This window comes from Musca domestica, unplaced genomic scaffold, assembly GCF_030504385.1.
Source record: "Musca domestica strain aabys unplaced genomic scaffold, Musca_domestica.polishedcontigs.V.1.1 95, whole genome shotgun sequence".
NCBI lineage: Eukaryota > Metazoa > Arthropoda > Insecta > Diptera > Muscidae > Musca > Musca domestica.
Window position 1 is genome coordinate 1,702,861 of NW_026712445.1, and position 27,210 is coordinate 1,730,070.

At 33.3% G+C, this 27,210-nt stretch overlaps 1 protein-coding gene across 1 annotated transcript in view; it reads right to left on the minus strand.

Annotated features, from left to right (window-relative positions):
* LOC101887498 (tetraspanin-9) overlaps window positions 1-21,136 on the minus strand; it is a 30,495-nt gene extending 9,359 nt beyond the window's left edge. Inside the window, exons 1-2 of the mRNA XM_005178926.4 lie at window positions 20,660-21,136; window positions 6,228-6,310 (exon numbers count right to left, since the gene is read on the minus strand). Coding sequence (XP_005178983.1) covers window positions 6,228-6,290 — 63 coding nt within the window. The 5' untranslated portion in view covers window positions 6,291-6,310; window positions 20,660-21,136. The remainder of the gene's footprint in view (window positions 1-6,227; window positions 6,311-20,659) is intronic.
* Between the last annotated feature and the right edge of the window lie 6,074 nt (window positions 21,137-27,210).

Consider the following 27,210-nt stretch of genomic DNA (forward strand, 5'->3'; position numbering starts at 1 on the left):
ATTTAGTACTTTTCGTACACTTATCGTATATATTTCCGAAGCCATTTCCATATGTCTTTATTCGCTCACATAAGACCCATTCGTACTATTTTTGAAGTTAAGTACCATTTTAGAACTTTTTGTAACCTTAAAGTTTGAATTTCTCAGAACCCTTTGATATATCCTTCCTGCACTACAGCAGTGACTCTCATTCAAATTTTCGGAATTTTTGCCCATTCCGTGTTAAATTTTCTGTGAATTTTAGTACTTTCCGTACAATTTAAGTACGAATTTCAAAAACTCAGTTTATCACACGCCTACGCACCAAGACTGACCCTTGTGCAAAATTTCAAGCTTCAGCCTTTTCGTCTGGGCGTTGTTTCTCGGTCAGTCAGTCAGTTATTTCACTACTCTTTTATATATAAGTACGTAGAAGATGGAGCTGTATAGATGCTGTGTTACTTCTAGAATCATAGATATTGAAATGGACCGTACTGGTTCACGTTTTTATACCCTCCACCATACTATGGAGGGTATATTAATTTTGTCATTCCGTTTGTAACTCCTCGAAATACTCATGTCAGACCCAACAAAGTATATATATTCTTGATCAGCGTAAAATTCTAAGACGATTTAACCATGTCCGTCGGTCTGTCTGTGTGTCTGTCTGTCTGTCCGTCTGTCTGTCTGTTGTAATCACGCTATCTTTCGAACAAATTGAGATAGAAGGCTAAAATTTTGCACACATGTATATTTTGCCAGTAGGCAGGTTAAGTTCGTAAATGGGCCATGTAGGTCCAAGTTATCATATAGCCCCCATATAACGGTACCTCCCGATATTCGGTATTTTGATGATTTTAGCGACATTATTAACCGGAATTGTTTCCAATTTGGCATTTGAAGTTCGTAATGGATACTACAGTCTAAGATAGAAAATTATCTGTACAGGTCCACGTCTTCGTATAGCCCCCATATAACGATACCCCCCGATATTCGGTATTTTGATGATTTTAACGACATTATTTACCGAAATCGTTTCAAATTTGGTATTTGAAGTTCGTAATGGATACTGCAGCATAAAACAGCAAATGGGCCATGTAGGTCTACTTCTTCGTATAGCCCCCATATACTGTACCCCCCGATATTCGGTATTTTGATGATTTTAGCGACATTATTTACCGGGATTGTTTCTAATTTCGCATGTGAAGTTCGTAATAGATACTTCAGACCATACCAGAAAATAGTCTGTGCAGGTCCACACCTTCGTATATATAACGGTACCCCCTATATTCGGTATTTTGATGATTTTAGCTACATTATAAACAGATTTTTCTTCAAGTTTCGCATTTAAATATTGTAATAACTTATGACAAAAGTTGCCTATGCAGGACTACATCGTCGTATAGGCTTTCGGTATTTTTAAGATTTTAACAGAATTTTAAACGGATTTTATTTATTTATTTTTTTTTTGGAAATTGCCAAAATTGTACCAAATGGTGGAGGGTATTAAAAGTTCGGCCCGGCCGAACTTACAGCTTTTTTACTTGTTATGTAACAGTTTCTCCCCAGACCACCTTCCCACCCTATTTGGTAGAGAATATGTGATAAATTTCAAGTGAATGTTATTGCATCGGATCAGTTAGCACATCAAAAGTTTTAGGGTCCTAGCTGAAAAATATTGTAACGCATAAAAAATACCTACCCAAAATATTCAGAATCCTTACATATTTGGTCTGATGGGAATATATTTCATATAATTTTTTTTTTATATAAAAATCAAAATCACATTAAAAGTCATTATTTTCCAATGACCCAGGAAATGGTGTATTTGTGGAGATTTGAAGTGAAATGATTACGTGTGAATTCATTTGAAATGAAATAATTTAGGGAAAACAATGACAGCAATGACAACCGCTGTGATGAGGCACAATTATTATTCCGATACACGTACCTCTTTCTTTTCAGCATTCGTTCGCCAGTTCGTTCTACTTTGGCAATAAACTCAATTGAAGTTTTGTAAAATGTAAATGACGCGCTCACGTTTAGTCTTAAGCAGCGAATTGGATTCGTTGACGCGCCTGCGCACGAAGAGACAAACAAATGTTGGCTTGTAATTGAAAGTTGGACGTCTTGATTTGAGTTGGGGACAACAGCAAAAGCAACAAAAATTTAGTGTCATTATCATTTCAAGCATCCAACTAAAATTTTGTATTTAATTTTCTATTTAATGTCGAAAAGAAGATTTTTTCTGTCTTGGGGGAAAAGAAGACAGAAGAACGGAAGGTGAGAAAGTGAATTTAAAAAGTCATAAAAAAAAAACTTGAGTAAAATGTTCGTCTTGGTTTTGTCAATTTTTATTACATTTTTGAACATTTACTTCGCACATCAATGTTAATTGTCGTTGTTGTTGTAGTGTTTGTTTGCTTTTAATGTTCTTCGACGAGAAAGTCATTAATATTTGAAGAAGCCGAGCAAAAGACTGATCTACGGTTGTTATTAAAAATAATGAAAATAATTTCAATTGTTAAAAGAAATGACTTGAATTTTTTCGGTAGCGTAAATAAATGGTTCTTTGGTGGAGTCAACTTCATTCAATGTTTATGTTTTAGGCTTTAAGAAAATTCCAGTTGGTTTGCCGACAAGGAATGATTTTGCATTTTATTTGAGTTTTTTACCGCCTGTGGGGAAGGCACTAGAAGGAGTCCAACGATAAATCATTTCTAATTTTAGAATATTTAAAATTTTTCACCCAAAAAAAAGTGTACCGATTGGGAGATAATTAATAATATTTTAAATTTTAGATTCTCTAATCTTCAATAATTACTGGAAAATGCAATCGGATTATGAAAGTTGAGCTAAAAAATTAAATACAGTTCAAAATAATGACCCGCTCTCCACACATTTTGAAATTTTCGGTCTAAGACTCTGGGGAATCCGTTTTACAAATTTATTTATTTGTTTATAAAATTCTACTATAACTCCTAGATGGCATCAAATTCTAAACATTACATATATTTCAGTAAATTCATATATATTTTAAAACACATATTAGAGAGAATTTATGAACAATTCGCCAGAAGGATGGCATCAAAGACAAAATAATTCTTCTTCAAATGAAAATAGAAATCATCAAGAAAAAATGTATATTCCATCATATACATGGAGAACATATTGGCATCATTGTTGCAAAAAAAAAAAAAAAAATATATAAATAAATAAATAAAAATAAAATCAAAAATATTTTCAATTTGTTTATCAGTTTTTAGACAGAAAATGTTAAGGGGAACATTTTCCACACAAAATTTCTCAGACTAAAAAATATATTTAGGTCGATTTCAACACCAGACACCAACAGAGACCTTAATATAAAATTTCAGGATTTCAGTTCTGTAATTTCCCCCATTACCAAATATCCAAAACAAGTTCCTTCTCTTAACCGCAGAAAATAACAGTGGCATCCATAACAAATTTGAGGATTCTTCTTCTTCCTCATTCAATACCCAATTTAGTACTTTTCGTACAATTATAGTACACATTTTCCAAACAACCACCAGACGGAGACCTCAATATATAATTTTAAAATTTCAACCCCTTAATACCCCCCATTACAAAATTTAGTATCATTTAGTACAATTATAGTACGAATATCCAAAACAAGCTCCTTCTCTCAGATACCAACAGTGACATCCATATCGATTCACTCAATACAAAATTTAATGTCATTTAGTACTTTTCGAACATCTATGGTACACATTTCCAAAACCCCCATCCATATCTCAAATCCTAGATACCAGTAGATTTGAGGATTCCAGTCCTATCCCTACATCCAACCCTCAAGTTAGTACCATTTTCATTTCGTACAATTGTAGTACACATTTCCAAGACCATCCCCATATATCAATTCTAGATACTAACATAGCCCTCAGTAACAAATTTCGGGATTTCAGCTCTAACTTTCACCCAATAGCCAAATTAGTACCACTTAGTACTTTTCGGACAATTATAGTACACATTCCCAAAGCCACCTCCATATTTTAATAGCAGGCACCAACAGTGACATCAATTTCTAATTTTAGGATTTTAAATCTATTACTTCGCCCAATATCACGTTTAGTACCATTTAGTACTATTTGTACAATTATAGTACACATTTCCAAAAGCACATACATATGTCAATTCCCGATACCAGTAGAGACCTCAATATAAAATTTGAAGATTCCAGCCCTATTCCTTCACCCAATATCAATTTTAGTACCATTTAGTACTTTTCGTAAAAATATAGGACGAATTTCCAAAATCCTGCCAGATCTGAAACACATATACAATTTGTAATCTAAATATTACATTTCAAAATTTTTTCTCTATCCCTATTCCAGGCTAGCCATGAACAGCTACCCTAATAACAAATTTATATTTCAATCAATTTCTCTTCATCCAATACCACATTGTACCAAATATAGTACATATTAGTACTTTTCTAACACTTGTAGCACACATTTCAAAAATCGCCTTTGTATTACAAACCTACCACCAACAGGGGCACCAATACAAAATTTCAAATTTCCAGCTGCATCCGTTCACCCTAAACCAAACGGTTCCAAATTTAGTACCGTTTAGCACAGTTCGCACATTTTGTACACATATCTAAAACCACCTTATATATATCAAAATTATTTTCCAACAGTGATTCTCATACCAAACTTCAAGTTCTTAAATTTATATAACACCACATCGTACCATTTTTGAAGTTTAGTACTATTTTAGAACTGATACCATAAAGTTCGAATTTCCAAAAAACCTTTGGTACATCTATCCTGCACTCCATCAGTGAATCTTTTTTCCCAATTTCAGGATTCTAGCTCATTACATTTGTCCAATACAATGTATTATATTTTTTGTACATTTTAGTACCCTTTTAGTACGAATACCCAATAACCCACAAAGACTGACTAATTCTTGCTTATTCCTTTTGTCCAATACAAATTATTAATTGTTTTGTACGTTTTAGTAATTTTCGTACCCTTTCAGTGTGAATTCTCAGTAATCCACCAAGACTAGCCCTCATGCAAAATTTCAAGATTTTGAGCTTCAGCCGCTCTTTCTGAGCGTTATTTCTAGATCAGTCAGTCAGTTATTTCACTACTCTTTTATACCAATTTGGACCAACCTAATCCTCGTATTGTTATACACCAATAAAGTGTGTTAGCCTTACTTTCAAAAATTTTGTTGTAATTATCATTTGTGGCGCAACTCGAGATACATTTGTTTTTAAAGAATTTTCGAAATATATAAAGCTGGGAGACCTGGGGCCTCCCATTCAGAAACCACTTCTCTGCTACTTTTTCACTATTTTTCATGGAAATTTCATTTTTTGTAAATTTCCTCCCAAAGTTTAATGTATTTTTAAATATTTTTTCTTATAAATTTAAAAAAGAAAAAAAAAAAAAACTGGAAAAAGCATCACCTTTCCAAACCACAAATTCATGCATAACCATCTACTGCGGTTTGAAATACCATACGACATATCTACTCTTCTCAGCCAAAACTGTTGCAATGCCACAAACGCTGCATAAGAGTAGTAGAAGAAGAACAACAATAGCAATAACACATTATCAAACAAAAAAAAAAAAAAAATAAAAACTTTGTCAACAATGCAATTTCCGTAGCAGACTATTTTGACAACAATGGATTGTTGCAGTTGCAGTAACTTTAGTACAGACGTACATACACTGCTGTTGTTGTTGCAATTCTTGTTTGTGGTTAATACTTATGACGCCGATGATGGCATGGCGGTGGCAACGAACAGTCAATAGTCTCTGTTGTAGTCGATGATGTTGTTGCTGCTGTTCATTCATACTCAAACATTGTTGACTGTCGTATTCAACAGGTTTTTGAATTCAGTAGCATTGACTGGCATGAAAAACTTTGCAGACAAATAAATAAATGATTAGCTCTTCTCATTCACAGAGCCGCTCATACACACGCTCGCACTGCAACAACTTTCTAAAGGCCGTTGAATGTTGATCTGACAAAGCGATGAAGGCTAATTTTGTATTTATTGAATGCGAAGATACATTCGTATGGTCACAGTAGTTTTGACTTTGAAGGTATGAGGGGGGACTGCAAATAATTCCTCTCAAATAGCTGTGTCAAGGTGGGGTTTAAATATTTGAAAATATATTTTTTGTGTAACGGCCTGTTGTTGAAACAGTAGTAGCCGATTTGTTAATAATAAGGTGCATATTTACCCATAACAAAATATTCAGCCAACAAAACGTCCTTCTTATGCATGTGTATCCTGCATTCGCCATTTTATGTTAGATGTTTTATGCTAAAAATAGAAAAAAGTTAAAAATTTGTTATTGGTAACATAATACAATTTTTTTTCATAATAAAATCAATTTTCATTTTCCGCTATCAAAATTATTGTTTTTTTAGCGTAATGTTTATTGTGCTTATTTATTCGGCTGTGCAACAAAATTAATTTTTTTATTTCCAAACAACAACTGAAAAAACGCATTTTAACTAAATCAGAACAGGTCAAAATATCAAGAGAATTTTTCAAACGTCCATGGGAAATGTACCAGAGGAGTAACAATACATACCCAAATATCACAGTATATCAACATTTCGTAGAAATATTGGATTAGGCTTAGTTTGGAGTAGATTGGAGACTATTTTAAAATTCTATGATATTTATGCGTAGAAAAGAATATTAGACTGTATATATGAGTAACAAAAATGAAAAAAGTAATTACATTCTGCATTGAGTTCAAGATTCGGTACAAAAAAAAAAAAAAACAAGTAAAAAAATTAAGTTCGGCCGAACTTTTAATACCCTCTACCTTAGGGCAAAGGAAACATTAGAACCCATTATGACCCACAAATACCAATTTTTAGACATATTCGTGGGAAAATGTCGCAAAAATCATCAAAATATTGAATATCAGGAAATACCACTACATGGGGCTATACAAAAACGTGGACCTATACATACAATATTTCGCCAAAGGAGGTAGAACCCATTATCCACTAGAACCAATCATCCGCGAAGAAATGTGGCAAAAATTATCGAATATCGGGAAATACCACTATATGGGGCTACACAAAAACGTGGACCTATACATACAATGTTTCGCCACACGAACTAGGACCCTTTATGACCTAAAAATACCAATTTTCAGAAAAATCTGTAAAAAATGTGGCAAAAATAATTAAATTACCGAATATCGGGAGGTACGGTTATATGGGGGCTATACCAAAGCGTGGAACTATACATACAATATTTCGCAACACAAACTAAGACCCATTATGATTTGCAGGTCAATTCACCAATTATCACACAAATCCGTGAAAAAATGTGGCAAAAATCATCAAAATGTCGAATATCGGGAGGTTCTGTTATATGGGTACTATACCAAAACGTGGGCCGATATATCACATTTCCCATACCAATGATCCTAGATACAAAACAAATTGTTCCGCTAAATTTTGACCCTCTACGTCAAATAATGTGGGCTGTATCGTGATTTCAACAGACAGACAGACGGATAGACAGACAGACGGACATCGTTAAATCGACTTAGAATTTTATGCTGATTGTAAATATATGAATATATATGTGGGGTCTACGACGAATATTTAGGGATGTTACAAACGGGATGACAAAGTTAATATACCTTTCTTTTCCAAGGTGGAGGGTATAAAAATAGGAAAATGTGATGATTTGTTGAAGTAAGACTTTAAACAACCATTTTAGCTCGCCGCCGTGGCTGTATGTTGAACCATTTGTCAGATGGTCGGAAAAATGAAAAAAAAAAATTATAATATATATATATATATATATATATATATATATATATATATATATATATATATAGGGTAAGTGTACCAGTAGTCGGCACTTTTAGGATTTTCCATTTTTCAATCTTTCAACATTCTAAGTGAAATCTTTCAATTGCAGAAAAATAAAGTTGTTCAGATTCCACATTTTGTTTAGTTTTCGAAATAATAAACAACAATTGAATTTTGAAATAATAGTTTTCTGCCAGTAGTCGGCACCATTTTCCAATGCTCGGCATGTCTATTTGCCAGTAGTCGGCATATGGTATTTCAGTAAAAAAAATATTATTTCGTATATTTTTTTAATTCAAATATTATAAAACAATGCTATATTACTAATTCACAGTTCAATCCAGAATTTGAAATTAATTTCGTTTTTAAATAGTGTTTTATTTAATTATCATTCTAAAATATAAAGTATGGTTACCTTCAGTAACGTATGGATTTTCAATTAAAATAAAAATGAGATTAAATGAAAAAGGAAAAAAGTACCTTTCTTATATTTGGAATTTGTGAATTGATATCTTCCCTTTAGATAGCCAACATTTTTTTCAAAAATGCCACCGCTATGTAATGTGTCAAATAGCTGATTAAAAAACCTACTTAATTTAGAAAAGTTGGCAAAAAGCACAAATAGAAGCAACTGCCGACAAAAACTTTTTTATTTAAATAGTTTTTGGATTATTTTTTAATACTTTTCTCAAATTTGGTCAAAAATGATATTTTTCTAGTAATCGGCACCCCCTGCCGACTACTGGCAAATTTCTTTTTTTCTGCTCCTAACGTCGGCATTAAATAATGTAACAGAAAAATGCTTGATTTGTATGTTTTTAAGTTATAAAATGATCTTTAGACTGTTATTTAATATTATGAAATATTTCTGATTCCAAAAGTATTAAATTTAATTTATTTAAATCGATTATTAAGTTGACGCCACCACTAATTTTTTCTTTACAAACAAGCACTATCGCACGCGTTGGAAGACACTCTCTGACGAAAACCGTTATTCTCTCGTAATAAATGATCGGAGTTCATTGTTTTTTACAGAAAGAGAGCAGAGAACACTGTTGACGTTTTTTTGCAATTATTTCATTATTTGGTCAATTCTATTCTTAGTTATTTAAGTTTAAATTTCAAAACTGCCGACTACTGGGACATGCCGAACTTAGGCACACTTACCCTATTTAACATTTTTAAAACGTAGAGAATTTTATCCTTGACGTATGAGTAATATATACACTTGCATTTTTGTACATTAATCATTCGCCTACGATCATTTAGGATTATTAATTTTCTACAAAACCCATTTTCAGACATCTAATTATATTCAAAATTGATGAGCGTACATTTTTGTTGCCCAGTGTAAAAAAGATGCTTAGCATCTTCTTCTACTTTACTATTAATAACACTTAAACATTTTATTGCACAACTGGTTACATTTCACTTGCGATCACATGAGTGCAAATAGCTTTCCAAGATGTTAATTAATAATGACCTGATAATTGTCCGCATGGAACGCAGCTTGTTTATGAAGAAGTGAAATTGCCGTAAACGAAAAAAATTAAATTCAGGCAAAAGTAGAACAAATTAAGAAAAACAAATGCAAAGCAAAAGATCAGCACAATTAAATGCACAAACACACACATGTATTTAGTGGGTTGAAATATTTGCCTCAGAAAAAAAAAACATTAGCTACGCCACAAAACAGTTTCATATTTTTACGATCTCTTTCCACGTGGATTACAAAATGATTTTTTTGGAGACAATATTTGCAGTTTTTGCAAAAATGTAGCTACTGTAGCTGCTCTCCATGACATTTTTTATGATTTTTTTTTTTTTTTTTTTTTTTTGGATATTTACTTTTTTTGTTTCATGGATTTAATTGCAGGCAGCATTGTATGATATGATTTCATGGCGACAATTTGATCTTCCTCGACTAATTAGCTGAAGGTTTCAAATTTCATTGAAATGCATCACATTTTGCAAATCTGTGTGAATTATGGCTACGGCTATTAGTAGCGGCCAAAGGTAAAACAATGTTTTGAAATACACATGGGAAATGACTTACATTTGTAACTGTTCATAACAATACATTTGTAGATTTTTATCTTTTCATATAATACACAAATAATTGTGCCCTAAAAAACTGAATAAGATCGGCTGTCTCCAAATAAAACCCTCCTTATGACTCCCAGTGTACAAAGAAGTCCAGCAGTGACGAATTCCATGTTTGTCTCCCACCATTCGTGCGTAATCGTCTTAAAGTAATTTTCACAAAAAAAAAAGAAAAACTACAATAAATATTCTCGCGTACAGTTCATGAACTCAAATCCTATTGCTCAAGTTCCTTTGTGTAGCCGCCTTAAAGTAAATTCAACTTATTACAGAATAAAGGTATTGTTGCCATTACTTCTCGCAACCGAGATAGTGAGCAGAGAAAATAAGTTTATAGTAACAAATAACAAGTTAAAAAGCAGTAAGTTCGGCCGGGCCGAACTTTGAATACCCTCCACCATTTGGAACGAATTTGAAAATAGGATCCTTAAAAAAATCTGTTAAAATTTTAAAAGTACCGAATATAGCCGTTATATTGGTATCTATACGACGTGGACCCACACGGGCATTGTTTGTCAACTGGGAATAATGTTGCTAAAATCATCAAAATCATCATCGTACCGTTATATTGGAGCTGAGCGAAGACCTGGACCAGCATAGACAATTTTCTGTCATTGGCTGTAGCATCCATTACGAACTTCAAATACGACATTCCAAACAATTTTGGTGAGTGTTGTACCTAAACTCGTCAAAATACCGAATATAGGGAGGTACTGGTATATGGAGCCTATACGAAGACGTGGACCTGCAAATACAATTTTCTGTCACAGGCTGTTGCATTCATTACGAACTTCAAATATGACATCTCAAACAATTTTGGTGAGTGTTGTACCTAAACACGTCAAAATACCGAATACAGGGAGGAACTGATATATGGGGCCTATACGAAGACCTGGACCTGCATACGCAATTTTCTGTCACGGACTGTAGTTCCCATTACGAACTCTAAATACGTAATTTGAAACTACTCCGGTGAATAATGACGATAAAATCATCAAAATACCAAATATTGGGAGGTACCGTTATATGGCGGCTATACAAAGACGTGGACCTGCACAGACAATTTTCTGTCATAGGCTGTTGTATCTATTTCGAACTTCAAATACCAAAATCTAAATCGCTAAAATCATCAAAATACCGAATATCGGGGGTGCCGTTTTATGGAGGTTATTTAAAACGTGGCCCATTTAAGAACTTAACCTGCCTTAATACTATGTGGGGTCTGACATAAGTATTTCGAGGAGTTACAAACGGAATGACAAAGTTAATATACCCTCCATAGTATGAAAATGTTTAACTAACTAACTGATCGGATTAATATGTAATCTTGAAATTTCGCCGGTGATAAGAGTAGGTTTTTGGAAACTCGTACTAAAAGGGTACGAAAAATACTAAAATGTAATTAGAATTGAATACTTTGTATCGGACAAACGGAATAAGCTAAAATTTGGAGTGCAGGATAGATGTATTAGAGAGTTTTTGAAAATTCGAAATTGGTACTGATACTTTATAATGGTACCATTTGGTATTATGCGAACGGATAGAGCTAAAAACTTGCAATTTGGTATGAGAATCAAGGTGACATTTTTTATTGGGGTCCCTGTTGGTGGTAGGTATGTGATTGTGAGGTTTTGAGTGTTTGAATGTGTGCCCGAAAAGTACAAAGCAGTACTATATATGACACTATTTGGTATTAGGTGAACAGATAGTTCTTGAAATCTGGAATTTTGTATCAAGGTCGTTGCTCATGTGTGACCTGGACATATGGATGTGATTTCGGAAATGTGTTCTATAATTGTACGAAATGTACCAAATGTGCTGAAAATTCTGAAATTTGATTTTTATATTATTGATGGTATCTGAGGTCTCTGTTTGGAAATGCGACCTGTATTTATACGAAGATTATTAAATGGGTATTTTGCGAAGGAATAAGGCTAGAATCCTCTTTTGGTATCTGTAGTTGATAATTGAAGGTAGTTTTGGAAATGCTTTTATATTTGTACGAAAAGTACCAAATGGTACTAAATTTGTTTTTAGTTGAAGTGCTCAAAGGTATTTATTTTGGTACTGGGTGAAGAGATAGGGCTGGAATCCTTAAATTTAATATTGAGGTCTCTGTTGGTATATGGAATTGAGATTTGGCGGTGGTTTGGACATGCGATCCATGTTTGTACGAAGAGTACTAAATGGTATTAAATTGGGTAATGTGCGAAGGAATATGGCTGGAGTCTTCAAATTTCTATTGTAATCTGTGTTGGTATCTGGAACTGATATATGGAGGTGGTTTTGGAAATGCCTCCTATTACTAAATGCAGAAAATTACTAAATGGTACTAACTTTTGTATCAGATGAAGGAATATAGCTGAAATCCCGAAATTTGTTGTTGAGGTTTCTGTTGGTATCTGGTGATTGAAGAGACTTTTATACACTCAGTCCTATGGCAAAACGTGCCAAAACGTGCCTCATAAAAATAGCGGTTTTAGACTCTAGGTCTCTTTGGACCAAATCCTTTTCAGGACATTTGGAGCCGATCTAGGTATGTCCGTTCGTCCGTCCTTCTTGCTGGCTGGTGCGCACGATAACTCTCGAAGGGGGTATCCGATTTGGTCCAAACTTGGTACATCGTAATTTTATTGTCAATCTTAGATCGAGTTCGAAAATTAACATTATCTGTCCACTCCTCCTGGTACCTCCACCACAAAAGGTCAAAACTTTCAAAAACAAAAAATTATTTTTCTGCACAGAAAGAGAAAGGATAATCCGATTTTGCTCCAACTTTGCAAATCTTAATATTTACGTCAGTGCTAGGTCAAGTGTGAAAATGGACAATATCGGTCAACTCCACCAAATACCTCCCACACAAAGGGTCAAAATTTTGAATAATTACAACTCTTATAAAATGTGATATAAGAGTCCGATTGTCTTGAAATTTCACACATCCCAATATTTTTTTACCCCGAGTTCTGGTGTTAAGTTGGAATATATCGGTCCACTCCTTCTGGTACCTCCCGCAAAAAATGTCAAATTTTCAAAAAAATTATATTTTGCACAGAAAGAGAAACGATAATCCGATTTTGCTCCAACTTTGCAAATCTAAATATATACGTCAGTGCTAAGTTAGGTGTGAAAATGGACAATATCGGTCCTCTCCTTTTGGTACCTCCCCCACAAATAGTTAACATTTTAAATAATTACAACTCTCATAAAATTTGATGTGAGATGCCAATTGTCTTCAAATTTCACACATCCCAATATTTATATTACCCCAAGGTCTGGTGTTAAGATGGAATATATCGGTCCACTCCTTCTGATACGTCCCCCACAAATGGTCGAAATTTTCCAAAAATACATATTTTCAAAATTTTCAATTCTTTCATCTGTCAAAAATTGCTAAACAACTCAGAAATGGGCAATATTGGCCCATTCTTTCAAAACCCACTCCATAGAGGGTCAAGAGTTTACAAATTCATAACAGAAATCAAAATATTTTTAAATAATCGAACATTGGCTGAGGGTATACATCTGTCGGCAAAACCGACCGATACTTTTTTACTTGTTTTTCTCCAATTTGGATTTACTCTGCTCCGATTCGATCAAGAGAAATCTTATGTTCCCATAGACGTACGTCATCTGTTACAGTATAGACCCATAGTTCCTTTTGATGATCTGCATAGAATCACATTCTGAGTCGATTCATGCATGTCCGTCCGTCCGTCTGTCCATTTTTTTTTTTTTTTTTTTTGTAAACAAATTACAGTTCGCATTTATTGCCCTATCCAGATGAAGTTTTACACAAATCATTTGTTTGGCCCAAGGACGAACCCTATTGAAATTGGAGATAATCGGTCAAAATTTAGATATAGCCCCGATATATATCTTCGTCCGATTTGCTTTTTATTGTGCACCAAATGTATAATATCAGGCCGAATAGTATGGAATTTTGCACATATAACTAGATTAGGCCTGAAAATAAGTATGCCAAATGTGATTGAAATCGGTTCAGATATAGCTATAGTTCCCATATATATTGTTCATCCGATTTGTTAGTTTTGTCCTCCGCAGCCGTAATATGCACTCTGTAACAACAATATTTGGGGAAATATATCACATACAGCTCAGAAATACCTTTGCTAAATTTTATCGAGATCGGTTCAGATTTGGATATAGTTCCCATATATAACTTCGTCCGATTTACCTTTGATTGTGCACCAAACGTCTAATATTAGCCCAAATTGGATGAAATTTGGCACATACGACCGAATTGAGTCTAGAAGCTAGTAAGTCAAATTTGGTGAAGATCGGTTCAGATATAGCTATAGCTCACAAATATACTGTTCATCCGATTTGTCATATTTGTTACCCACAGCCGTAATATGCACTCCGTAACAACGATATTCAGGGAAATATATCAAATACAGCTCAGAAATATCTTTGCCAAATTTTGTCGAGATCGGTTCCGATTTGGATATAGCTCACATATATATTTTTATCCGAATTTAAAAGATACAAATGCTTTGGTATATTTAGTCCTTTGAACTTTAAATTATAATTATAGAGTGTATGATTGAATTCTCCCATAAAAACTTTTAATTGTTATGCGCAGTTCTACTAAATTAGCAAAGTGGTGTAGGGTATCATAAAGGCGGCCCTGCCCGACATTAAGACTTTCTTTACTGGTTTTAAATTGAAATCCGTATCCTACACACTGCTTGTTACTGTTGCTTAAATAATTAATATTTATTTAGGATCATACATTTATTTTTCCAAATAATTCAATTATTAATCAGCCTCTAGTTATAAAAACGTATTTTTTTTTATTTATTCACTAAAAATGCATTTACAACACTTCACGTAATGTCCTTGACCTAATTTGTGCTTCTTGTAATAATTCCGTTTATTTTCCCCGTTTATACCACCATTTCATTTAGCACTGACAATTCCGAAACATTACTGAAAACACAAAACGGGATGGTGATGATCTTGAAAATAAATGCCATAAACATGTCACACTGATCTCGGGCTAAAACTGGATAAATGATCACACGAATAATTCTCAGCAGCGCAGAAACACACAGATTCGCACTAAAAAAAAATATTGCAATTTCCTCTGAAAAAGAAGAGGCAACCAAATGACATTTCCGTTAATTTATAAATTATATCTAATAAAACAATGGCAAAAAAAAAAAAAGAATTGTTATAATCGCCAGAGTGCAAAATAGAATAGTAGTTGCAAACCCTAGTTCGAGCATTGGCACACACAGCGCTGAACAGTATTTACCAGCTGTGGAGCTAGTCACTGCTCTGATTCTGTTGATGCTGCTACTGGCGATTGCATTATCAAATCTAAATCCCCATTCTCAAATGGATTTATGTATTTTTAACAAAAAATAAAAAAAAAACACAAATTCACAAACAACTGCCACTATCAACACCATGCAACAATAGTTTTTCTTCTTTTTTTTAAATCCGAAGTGATGCCACACTACTACAACACACTGTAAATCCAACAGAGCCTACCGACAGCCAAGTACATCTTGACTGGGCCGGGGCAAAATCCAAATCATGTTTGTCGCTTTTTCGGTTCGCGTTTGTCTACTGTGACACAAAACGTAAAGCAGCCAAACAAAAAAAGTTTGAAAACCCAGAACACAGATCCGAATATTGTCAATTCAAATGGATAATTCCGCCACACAGTGTGGAAATCGCAATCATTTTCAATTTATTTTATTTTTTAAATTAATAATTGTAATAACATATATTGCACTGGCGATATGGATTTAGATGATGATGATGATTTTGATAATAATGATGTTAGGTTAGGTGTGTTAGTGTGCGAACCTGCCCTACACAACTAAAATGGGAAGGGAAGTATGTTGGGTCTCTGTAAAGTATAGACACCATCATTTCTATATATGGTCAGATCCATACAGTTTAGATTTTACGTAATTTACATATTTAGTTAGGCAAAAGCTGACCACTGTGTGTGTGTACCAGATATAGTGGTCCGAAGTGTTCTACTTTGACACTTCATCTAATACACATAAAAATATTGGTATGAGCAAAATTACAAGAAAAAAACTGCAACAAAGTCAACGGCCATAATTTTTATACATTTTTTTTAATTTTATTGAATAAAAGCAAAAAATTTCGGAAATATCATCAAATTTTTGAATAAGTTTAGATTTGTTCGTATTGGTCACCTTTGGTACGAATTATGGCCTTCAAACCGCCAATGAAACCGGCACACGCTGCCCGAATGTTGCTCTGCGATATTTGGGCCCATTCCCGGCGAAGCACTTGTTTGAGGTGATCGACACTTTGGTATTTTTTACTGCCAACCTTGCTTTCCAAAATACTCCAGACACAATAGCCCAATGGATTGGTATCCGGTGGCCATTGTGCGCTGGAAATGAGGCGATTTTGAAAAACATTCTCGGGTGGCGCGTGCTGATTGCGATGGTTTTGAGTCCTGTTGAAATGTCCAAGGTCTGCGGCCACAAATGTTTGCGTGCCCAAGGCTTTAATACACCCTCCAGAATATTTTCGCGATAATATTTGGCATTTATTCTGATGGCACGGTTGATTAATACGAGCGGAAAGCGACCATCGGCTGTTATGGTATGGCTTCCCACACCATCACCATGGCCGGCGCTTGAGTTCTGGTGGCCAACCGAAGGTGCACAGTTTCAGCTGACCTCTGTGGGAAGTGAACACGAACATTTTGTTCGTTTACAAACTGCTGGACAACGAATGTTTTCTCATCGGAGACGGAGAAAAGCAAATTCGCCAGTTTACCACTTTCGACCAAGCGAAGCAACTCTTTAGCTCTTTTGAGTCTATTTTCTTTCTGTTGCGGTGTAAGTTCTTACACTTTTTGGAATTTCAATGGCTTTACGCCGAGCTCATTTTTCAATATTTGCCGAATGGAATTTTGTGATATGTTCAGTTGTCATTTTTCGGCCACTGCGACGCGGCTTTCGTTCAAGTCGCTTCTTTACTTTTCGAACCATTGGTTTGTTGCAGTGTTTTCATCTCACCATGTATATCCAATTTTATGCGAAATCATAAATTTTGATCCCTGTTGGTGGTAGGTTTGTGCTAAAGAGGTGATTTTGAAAATGCATACTACATGTGCACGAAAAGTACTAAATAGTATCAAATTGGGTACAATTTGGTATTGGGTGAACAAATAATGCTTGAAACCTAGAATTTGGTATTAGGGTCGCTGTTCATGTTTAGCCTGGACATATGCAGGTGGTTTCGGAAATGTGTACTATATTTGTACGAAAAGCACTGAATGGTATTATAATTGGTATTGGGTGAAGGGATAGAGCAAAAATTTTGAAATTTGATATTTAAATTAACAGATGCCATCTGTTTTGATATTTGAGGGTGATTTGGAAATGCGTTCTATTTTTGTACGAAAAGTACTAAATTGTACTAAATTTGGTAATGGGTGAATTGATAGGGCTGAAATCTTCAAATTTGATATTGAGGTCGCTGGTAGTATCAGGAAATGAGATATGGTGGTGTATTTTCAAACGTGTAGTATAATTGTACGATAAGTACTATAAATGATATTTAGTGAAAGGATAGTGCTGAAATCTTAAAAGTTGATATACATGTCACTGGTGGTATCTGGGATAGAGATATGGATGGGGTTTTGGCGTTCTATCTCAATTCGTTCGAAAGATTGCGTGATTGCAACAGAGAACCAGGCGGAAATCGGTAAATCGTCCTAGAAATTTACTCTGATCCAGAATATATATGTATACTTTGTTGGGTCTGATATTACATTTCGAGGAGTTACAAACAGAATGACAAAGTTTATATATCCTCAATAAAATGGTGGAGGGTATAAAAATCATCATTAACACATAAGCAAAGGCTTTAGCAGTGTGGACCGTCTATGTGATACCCTACAGCACTATAACACTATAAAGTGGAAAATCTCCTTAGGCTCAAACACATTTTAGTCGATTATTTGAAATAAATCCATACTGTGCTGCACAAATGCTACGTTATATTTACACTTTATGTCGTGCTGATAGGTATCCAAAACAATTTCACACAAAATGTGTGGTCCATTGTACCCGCTAAATATAATTTAAGGGTTGTCCAAAATGCTATACTTCTGCGCTGTCGTATACCATAACCTCATGCAAAATTCCGCCTCGATTGGTTTTTAATTGTGACCTGTAGAGCCACTGGAAAGGGAAAGTATTAATTTTTGATCCATTTTTGATCCATTTGAATATATAATTAAATATAAACACTTGAAATACAATAGGCTTTAATTCTGAACCTAACTCTATCCCCATGCAAAATTTCTGGGGAATCGGCGGATAATTTCGACTTCAATATAAAACTCCCAAAACATAGTGTTGTAAGGTGATCAAATATTACCAAAAAAATTCAATATTGTATGTCAAATACGAAAAAATCTCATGCGATAAAAAGATACGACAAAAAATAAACAAGTTAAAAAGCAGTAAGTTCGGCCGTGCCGAAGTTTTAATACCCACCATTTGCAACGAATTTGGACATTTTCAAAAAATAAAATCCTTAAAAAAATTCTGTTAAAATTTTAAAAATACCGAATATAGCCGTTATATTGAGGTGGATACGATGTGGGCCTACATAGGCATTGTTTGTCATAAGCCATTACCATATTCAAATTCGAAACTTGAAATAAACGGTGAATAATGTAGCTAAAATCATCAAAATATCTTATATATGGAGGTACCGCTATATCGGAGCTGTGGGAAGGCCTGGACCTGCATAGACAATTTTCTGTCACAAGCTGTAGCATCCATTACGAACTTCAAATACCACATCTCAAACAATTTCGGTGGGTATTGTACCTAAAATCGTCAAAATACCGAATATAGGGATGTAATGATATTTGGGGCCTATACGAAGACCTGAACCAGTATAGACAATTTTCTGTAGTAACCAATTCGAACTTCAAATACCAAATTTGAAACAATTCCGGTGAATAATGTATCTAAATTCATCAAAATACCGAATAGAGGAGGGTACCATTATATGGGGGCTATACGAAGACTTGGATCTCCACAGATAATTTTCGGTCTTAGGGTGTAGTATCCATTTCGAACTTCGAATACCAAATTTGAAACAATTCCGGTGAATAATGTCGCTAAAGTCATCAAAATACCGAATATCGGGAGGTACCGTTATATGGGGGCTATATGAAAACGTGGACCTACATAGCCCATTCACGAACTTAACCTGCCTACTGGAAAACTAAACATATATGCAAAATTTTAGTCATCTATCTCAATTCATTCCAAAGGTAGCGTGATTACAACACACAGACGGACATCGCTAAATCGACTTAGAATTTTACGCTGATCAAGAATATATATACTTTGTTGGTTCTGACATGAGTATTTCGAGGAGTTACAAACGGAATGACAAAGTTAATATACCCTCCATAGTATGGTGGAGGGTATAAAAATATTCACTTTTTTATTGGCATATTTTCATGCGATTTTCTTAGATTTTATCATTTTCTGGCAAGAGACCATTTCGAATTCGTGAGAATTGTCTATTGCCGTCCAGCCGTTCTTGAGTTATAAGCGGTCTAAGTAACGCGCCTTCATTGATATAATGTAAGATGACCAAACAAAATGGCAGGCTTCTGACCAGCCCTAAACTCTAGGCATACGCTAAAGACCGCGTCGATTGATCTATAATTGCGACCTAGAGAGCCATTGAAACATCAGGAATTTGTTCTGTTTTTGGTCCATTTTAACTCCTAAATGTTTTCCGGGCTTCAATCCTGACCCTAGCACCACCTTCATGCTAAAGTTCGTGAGGATTGGGTCATAATTGTGACCTGTAGAGTGAATACATATTAATATGGACAGACTCACAGACGGACGGACCGACATACATAGGTAGATCATTTTGACGATATAGGAAGATTTATATAAAGTTTCCTTATTCGGGAACCAATATTTCGAGGTGTTACATAATGTTTGGCTCAATGAAAGTTACACATACACCCAACACATAGTGTTGTAGGGTTTACTTTTCTAAGCCAAGAAATCCTCGAATAACTCTAAAGTTTATATCGAATCCAAGAATTCTCCAAAAATTGATAGTTCATAGGAGAAGGAAGGAAGGATTAAACTGATTTAAGATATATTGTTGGGATGTGCTAAGTTTTCCAAGATTTTTGCCCAATTTCAACATGTATGGTTTTTTTTTTCAAATTTTGGGTATAAATAGCAGACCGACATATGTCATCTTCAGATTAATACTTATTTTGCCACAAAAAAAATATTTTTAGAATATTTTTTTCTAATTGTAATCCTTTTTGGGGATACTCCATATGACGTGAACCGATATTTTTAAATTTGGCATCAAAGCATATCGCTCCTTCACTCTATAAGTGTCAAATCAGTTTCATGCGTTTTAAGTTAACCACTGAAATTAGACTTCCCAGGGTATAGCTCATACAAAGGACCGGGGTTTAGCTCACACATAGTGAGACTTAGCTGTTAGTTATGTTTACATTTACATTTCCATTTTTATTTCATTCTTTCTCTCTCCATTGGCAGTGTTTTTGTACAACAACTATAATTATATTTCATAGGTCATTGTTGTTGTAATTATTTTTAATCTGCTTAAGCACAAACAGTTTTCCACCAAAAAAAAGACCTAAAAATTAAAGCATCTCATCATCATTACACACCTCACGTACTGCCGTTGTAAATCGTTCGATATCTTCTGTTTGTTTGTCCCGCGCGTATTTTCTATTTCTTCTTTAATTATTTTTAGACGTCGACGATCTTTAAGTCGATTTTGTTCTCTACTTTTTTTGTAGGTATTTTATTTTCTTCAATTCAAAGCAAATCTAATTTCTGGCGATCATTATTTTTTTTCGAAAATATTTTAAGCTTGCAATTTATTTTGTTGTTGTTGTTGCTGCTGTTGACGATATTTCTTGTTTTTATTCATTTATTTATTTAGAACTTGTTCTGTCACATCTGCTTGTTGACCACTCACGCGTACAACTGATTGACAAACACTGAAATGGGTTTCGAATCACTTGATATTCTGCTCTCTCAATATCACACGTTTCGCTTCTGGCCGATATCTTTCGAAATGTTCTGAACGCTGTGAATCCACGACACGAACTGAATTTGACATTTTTCAAATTGTTCAGATATCACAACAAACCGACGTTGTGCTGTTGTTATTGTCGTGGTCTATCTGCCCAAGTTGAGTATCTCCGGAGAGGTGATGTTCGTTCTTCTGCTCTGCAAACGAATGGATGGATGGATGCCTGAATATTTGTGGCTGTTTGCTGGCAGTGTTGTGTGTTCGGTGGGTCTTATCAAACCATTTTTGTGTTGTATTATTTGATAGGCACGCACAGAGCTCCCTCGTATTTGTGAGGGGCTTACCATCATCAACTAAACGGGTCGAACTTGTCGCCATCATTATCTTTGTCATTCATTGCACACACACTCAGACGAACATACATATTTGCATCATGTCGGTAATGTCGAGGTTGTGTTATGTTTTACTAATGCATTGTAGAGTTCAGTGGAGAGTTTAAAGAGAAATTTTCAGGTCGACGAGTTGTACACCGTTTCCATTTGCTAAACACATGGCTATTGAATACCTAAAACTATAACGTCGTAATGCATTGGCCGACTTTTACCTTTGCTTATTTGTTCAAGGTTGAAATAATCTATTTTTTAAAATGGCCATAACTCCTTAAATATGAATTATTCAATATTTTAAAATGGCCATAACTCCTTAAATATTGACATTTCGGCGTTTTGAGCTATTATTTGTGATCACTTTTCTAAGCATGAATTATTCAATATTTTAAAATGGCCATTACTCCTTAAATATTGACTTTTCGGCGTTTTTAGCTATTATTTGTGATCACTTTTTTAAGGTTGGATTATTGGACACGATAAAATAGCCATAACTCCTTAAATATTGACTTTTCGGCGTTATTAGCTATTATTTGTGACCAATTTTTTAAGGTTGAATTATTGGATACTTTAAAATGGCCATAACTCCTTAAATATTGACTTTTCGGCATTTTTAGCTATTATTTGTGATCACTTTTTTAGGATTGAATTATTCAATATTTTAAAATAGCCATAACTCCTTAAATATTGACTTTTCGGCGTTTTTAGCTATTATTTGTGATCACTTTTTTAAGCATGAATTATTCAATATTTTAAAATGGCCATAACTCCTTAAATATTGACTTTTCGGCGTTTTTAGCTATTATTTGTGATCACTTTTTTAGGATTGAATTATTCAATATTTTAAAATAGCCATAACTCCTTAAATATTGACTTTTCGGCGTTTTTAGCTATTATTTGTGATAACTTTTTAAGCATGAATTATTGGATACTTTAAAATGGCCATAACTCCTTAAATATTGACTTTCGGCGTTCTTAGCTATTATTTGTGATCACTTCTTTAAGCCAGAATTATTCAATATTTTAAAATGACCATAACTCCTTAAATATTGACTTTTCAGCGATTTTAGCTATTATTTGTGATCACTTTTTTAAGGTTGAATTATTGGATACTTTAAGGTAGCCATAACTCCTTAAACATTGACTTTTCGGCGTTTTTAGATATCATTTGAGATCACCTTTTTAAGGTTGAATTATTCAATATTTTAAAATGGCCATAACTCCTTAAATATTGACTTTTCGGCGTTTTTAGCTATTATTTGTGATCACTTTTTTAAGCATGAATTATTCAATATTTTAAAATGGCCATAACTCCTTAAATATTGGCTTTTCGGCGTTTTTAGCTATTACTTGTGATCACTTTTTTAAGTTTGAATTATTGGATACTTTAAAATGGCCATAACTCCTTAAATATTGACTTTTCGGCGTTTTTAGTTATTATTTGCGATCGCTTTTTTAAGGTTGAATTATTGGATACTTTAAAATGGCCATGATCACTTTTTTAGGATTGAATTATTCAATATTTTAAAATAGCCATAACTCCTTAAATATTGACTTTTCGGCGTTTTTAGCTATTATTTGTGATCACTTTTTTAAGCATGAATTATTCAATATTTTAAAATGGCCATAACTCCTTAAATATTGACTTTTCGGCGTTTTTAGCTATTATTTGTGATCACTTTTTTAGGATTGAATTATTCAATATTTTAAAATAGCCATAACTCCTTAAATATTGACTTTTCGGCGTTTTTAGCTATTATTTGTGATCACTTTTTAAGCATGAATTATTGGATACTTTAAAATGGCCATAACTCCTTAAATATTGACTTTCGGCGTTCTTAGCTATTATTTGTGATCACTTCTTTAAGCCAGAATTATTCAATATTTTAAAATGACCATAACTCCTTAAATATTGACTTTTCAGCGATTTTAGCTATTATTTGTGATCACTTTTTTAAGGTTGAATTATTGGATACTTTAAGGTAGCCATAACTCCTTAAACATTGACTTTTCGGCGTTTTTAGATATCATTTGAGATCACCTTTTTAAGGTTGAATTATTCAATATTTTAAAATGGCCATAACTCCTTAAATATTGACTTTTCGGCGTTTTTAGCTATTATTTGTGATCACTTTTTTAAGCATGAATTATTCAATATTTTAAAATGGCCATAACTCCTTAAATATTGGCTTTTCGGCGTTTTTAGCTATTACTTGTGATCACTTTTTTAAGTTTGAATTATTGGATACTTTAAAATGGCCATAACTCCTTAAATATTGACTTTTCGGCGTTTTTAGTTATTATTTGCGATCGCTTTTTTAAGGTTGAATTATTGGATACTTTAAAATGGCCATAACTCCTTAAATATTGACTTTTCGGCGTTTTTAGCTATTATTTGTGATCACTTTTTTAAGCATGAATTATTGGATACTTTAATATGGCCATAATTCATTAAATATTGACTTTTCGGCGTTTTTAGCTATTATTTGTGATCACTTCCTTAAGCATAAATTATTCAATATTTTAAAATGGCCACAACTCCTTAAATATTGACTTTTCGGCGTTTTCAGCTATTATTTGTGATTACTTTTTTAAGAGTGAATTATTCAATATTTTAAAATGGCCATAACTCCTTAAATATTGACTTTTCGGCGTTTTAGATATTTTTTGTGATCACTTTTTTAAGCATGAACTATTCAATATTTTAAAATGGCCATAACTCCTTAAATATTGACTTTTCGGCGTTTTTAGCTATTACTTGTGATAACTTTTTTAAGCATGAATTATTCAATATTTTGAAATGGCCATAACTCCTTAAATATTGACTTTTTGGAGTTTTTAGCTATTATTTTTGATCACATTTTTAAGCATGAATTATTCAATATTTTAAAATGGCCATAACTCCTTAAATATTGATTTTTCGTCATTTTTAGCTGTTATTTGTGATCACTTTTTAAGGCTGAATTATTGGATACTTTAAAATGGCCATAACTCCTTAAATATTGACTTTTCCGCGTTTTAGCTATTATTTGTGATCACTTTTTTAAGCATGAATTATTCAATATTTTAAAATGGCCATAACTCCTTAAATATTGACTTTTCAGCGTTTTTAGCTATTATTTTAAAATAGTCATAACTCCTTAAATATTGAGTTATCGGCGTTTTTAGCTATTATTTGTGATCACTTTTTTAAGCATGAATTATTCAATATTTTAAAATGGCCATAACTCCTTAAATATTGACTTTTCGGCGTTTTTAGATATTATTTGTGATCACTTTTTTAAGTATGAATTATTCAATATTTTGAAATGGCCATAACTCCTTAAATATTGACTTTTCGGAGTTTTTAGCTATTATTTTTGATCACATTTTTAAGCATGAATTATTCAATATTTTAAAATGGCCATAACTCCTTAAATATTGATTTTTCGTCATTTTTAGCTGTTATTTGTGATCACTTTTTAAGGCTGAATTATTGGATACTTTAAAATGGCCATAACTCCTTAAATATTGACTTTTCGGCGTTTTTAGCTATTATTTGTGATCACTTTTTTAAGCATGAATTATTCAATATTTTAAAATGGCCATAACTCCTTAAATATAGACTTTTCATCGTTTTTAGCTATTATTTTAAAATAGTCATAACTCCTTAAATATTGAGTTTTCGGCGTTTTTAGTTATTATTTGTGATCACTTTTTTAAGCATGAATTATTCAATATTTTAAAATGGCCATAACTCCTTAAATATTGACTTTTCGGCGTTTTTAGCTATTATTTGTGATCACTTTTTTTAGGTTGAATTATTGGATACTTTGAAATGGCCACAACTATTTTTGATCACTTTTTTAAGGTTGAATTATCGGATACTTTTAAATGGCCATAACTCCTTAAATATTGACCATTCGGCGTTTTTAGCTATTATTTGTGACCAATTTTTTAAGGTTGAATTATTGGATACTTTAAAATGGCCATAGCTCTTTAAATATTGACTTTTCGGCGGTTTTAGCTATTATTTGTGATCACTTTTTTAAGGTTGAATTATTGAATACTTTAAAATGGCCATAACTCCTTAAATATTGTCTAACATAGCAAAATATAATATTTATGTCACCGTTGGATCATTTTCGTTTCTAAGAGTGCAAAAAATTCCACATTGTCATCCCTAACATCTGTAAGTTGAAACTGTACAAAAATAATTAATTATATTTTCTCTGTAATTCTCTCTGTGTCGTTGATAAAAAAATGTGCAATCAAAACAGCTGTGTTAATGTAATTGAGAAAGCTCTCCATATGTGTTTTTTTTAATGTTAGGGTAGGTCGATCAACTTTTGCTGGCTATAAAAGATATCGCTTGTTGTGGAATAAAAAACTTCATATGCATATGTGAGTGCTAATATATTTATTATCACATATGCAATATGTATATATTTGTTAAGTTTTATCTACAAAACTGTATAGTAATGAACTTTAATGAAAACTTGGATGGTTTGGGCCGCTTTGTTTGGTCGCTCATTTTGAATATTATCTTAGCTGCTGAAGTGCCTTGTTGTGGAAAATATAAATGCCAAAAAAATATAATTTTAAGTTGGTTTTTTTATGAATTAAACGACGTGGAAGGAATTAAGTTAAATGAACTAAAATGTTTTACAAAAAATTTCACAATCGCCTACGAAAGAAGGTACAAAAATACAAAGGGTATTTGTTTATAGACAATTTGCTGAAACCATAACTCATAGAAGCTTAACTTATAGCGAAACTATAATTGTCATCAAGTCCCAATGCATTTTAATTAATTAATTTGGAATATGAGCTAGAATATTTATTCCCGTGAAATTTCGAGTATAAATTTCGTAAAAACTATTAAACCTAAGCTATGCTTATGATAATTTATGCTTTATGCGATAATTCTGCATAAACTCATGTGCAGTACGACTTTAAAAAGTAATCTGTTTAAAAAAACTCATGGCGTTTAGATAAGATTTAGACTATTTTTATATTCTGGCTCCTACAGTGGAATGATATGACAAATAATTTTGAAGAATATTTTGACTTGTTATAATCCTTTTTTTGGGAAAGGGCCAAAAATACCCCTTTGAAGGTTAACATCTTTGACCAAAGTAATTCTGATGACAGTCAGTATTTTGGCCGAAAACACCTTGAAATGCACAGATTCCAGAAAAAATCAAAAAAATGTGGATGAGTGGTAATTTCCCACTTTAATAAGGTTACTTAGAGTGTAATCTTTCAAAACGCCTATGTACTTGGCTTCTATTTTATACCCTTATCTACAACTGTATGGAGGTTGTTCATTCCGTTTGTAACACCTCTAAATATAAAATAAAACATAAAATTCTATGTCGATTTAGCGATGTCCGTCCACCTGTCTGGCTGCCCATCTGTGGAAATCACTCTAGGTTCGAAAGGAAATGGAGTAGGTTGATAACATTTTATATGTTAGGTCTGCAGAACTTTTGGTCTTCGTTTTGTTATAGCCGCCATATAAATTTAACGACAGATTTATTTTTTTTTTTTTGGTGTTTTAGTCTCAATTTTAACCCGATTTTGTATGAAACATCCTTGCAAAGAAGCGTCTATATAGGTCTAGGCTTTGGTATAGTTCCTATACTGGTATTTTGGTGATTTTAGCTACATTATCCACCAGAAACTTCGTATTGTTAATTGGTAATGGGTGCTACAGCCTATGAACGCAGGTTCATAGGTTGTCTATGCAGGTTCACGTATAGCCCCCAGATATCGGTAACTCCATATATGCGGTATTTTTATGAAAATTATT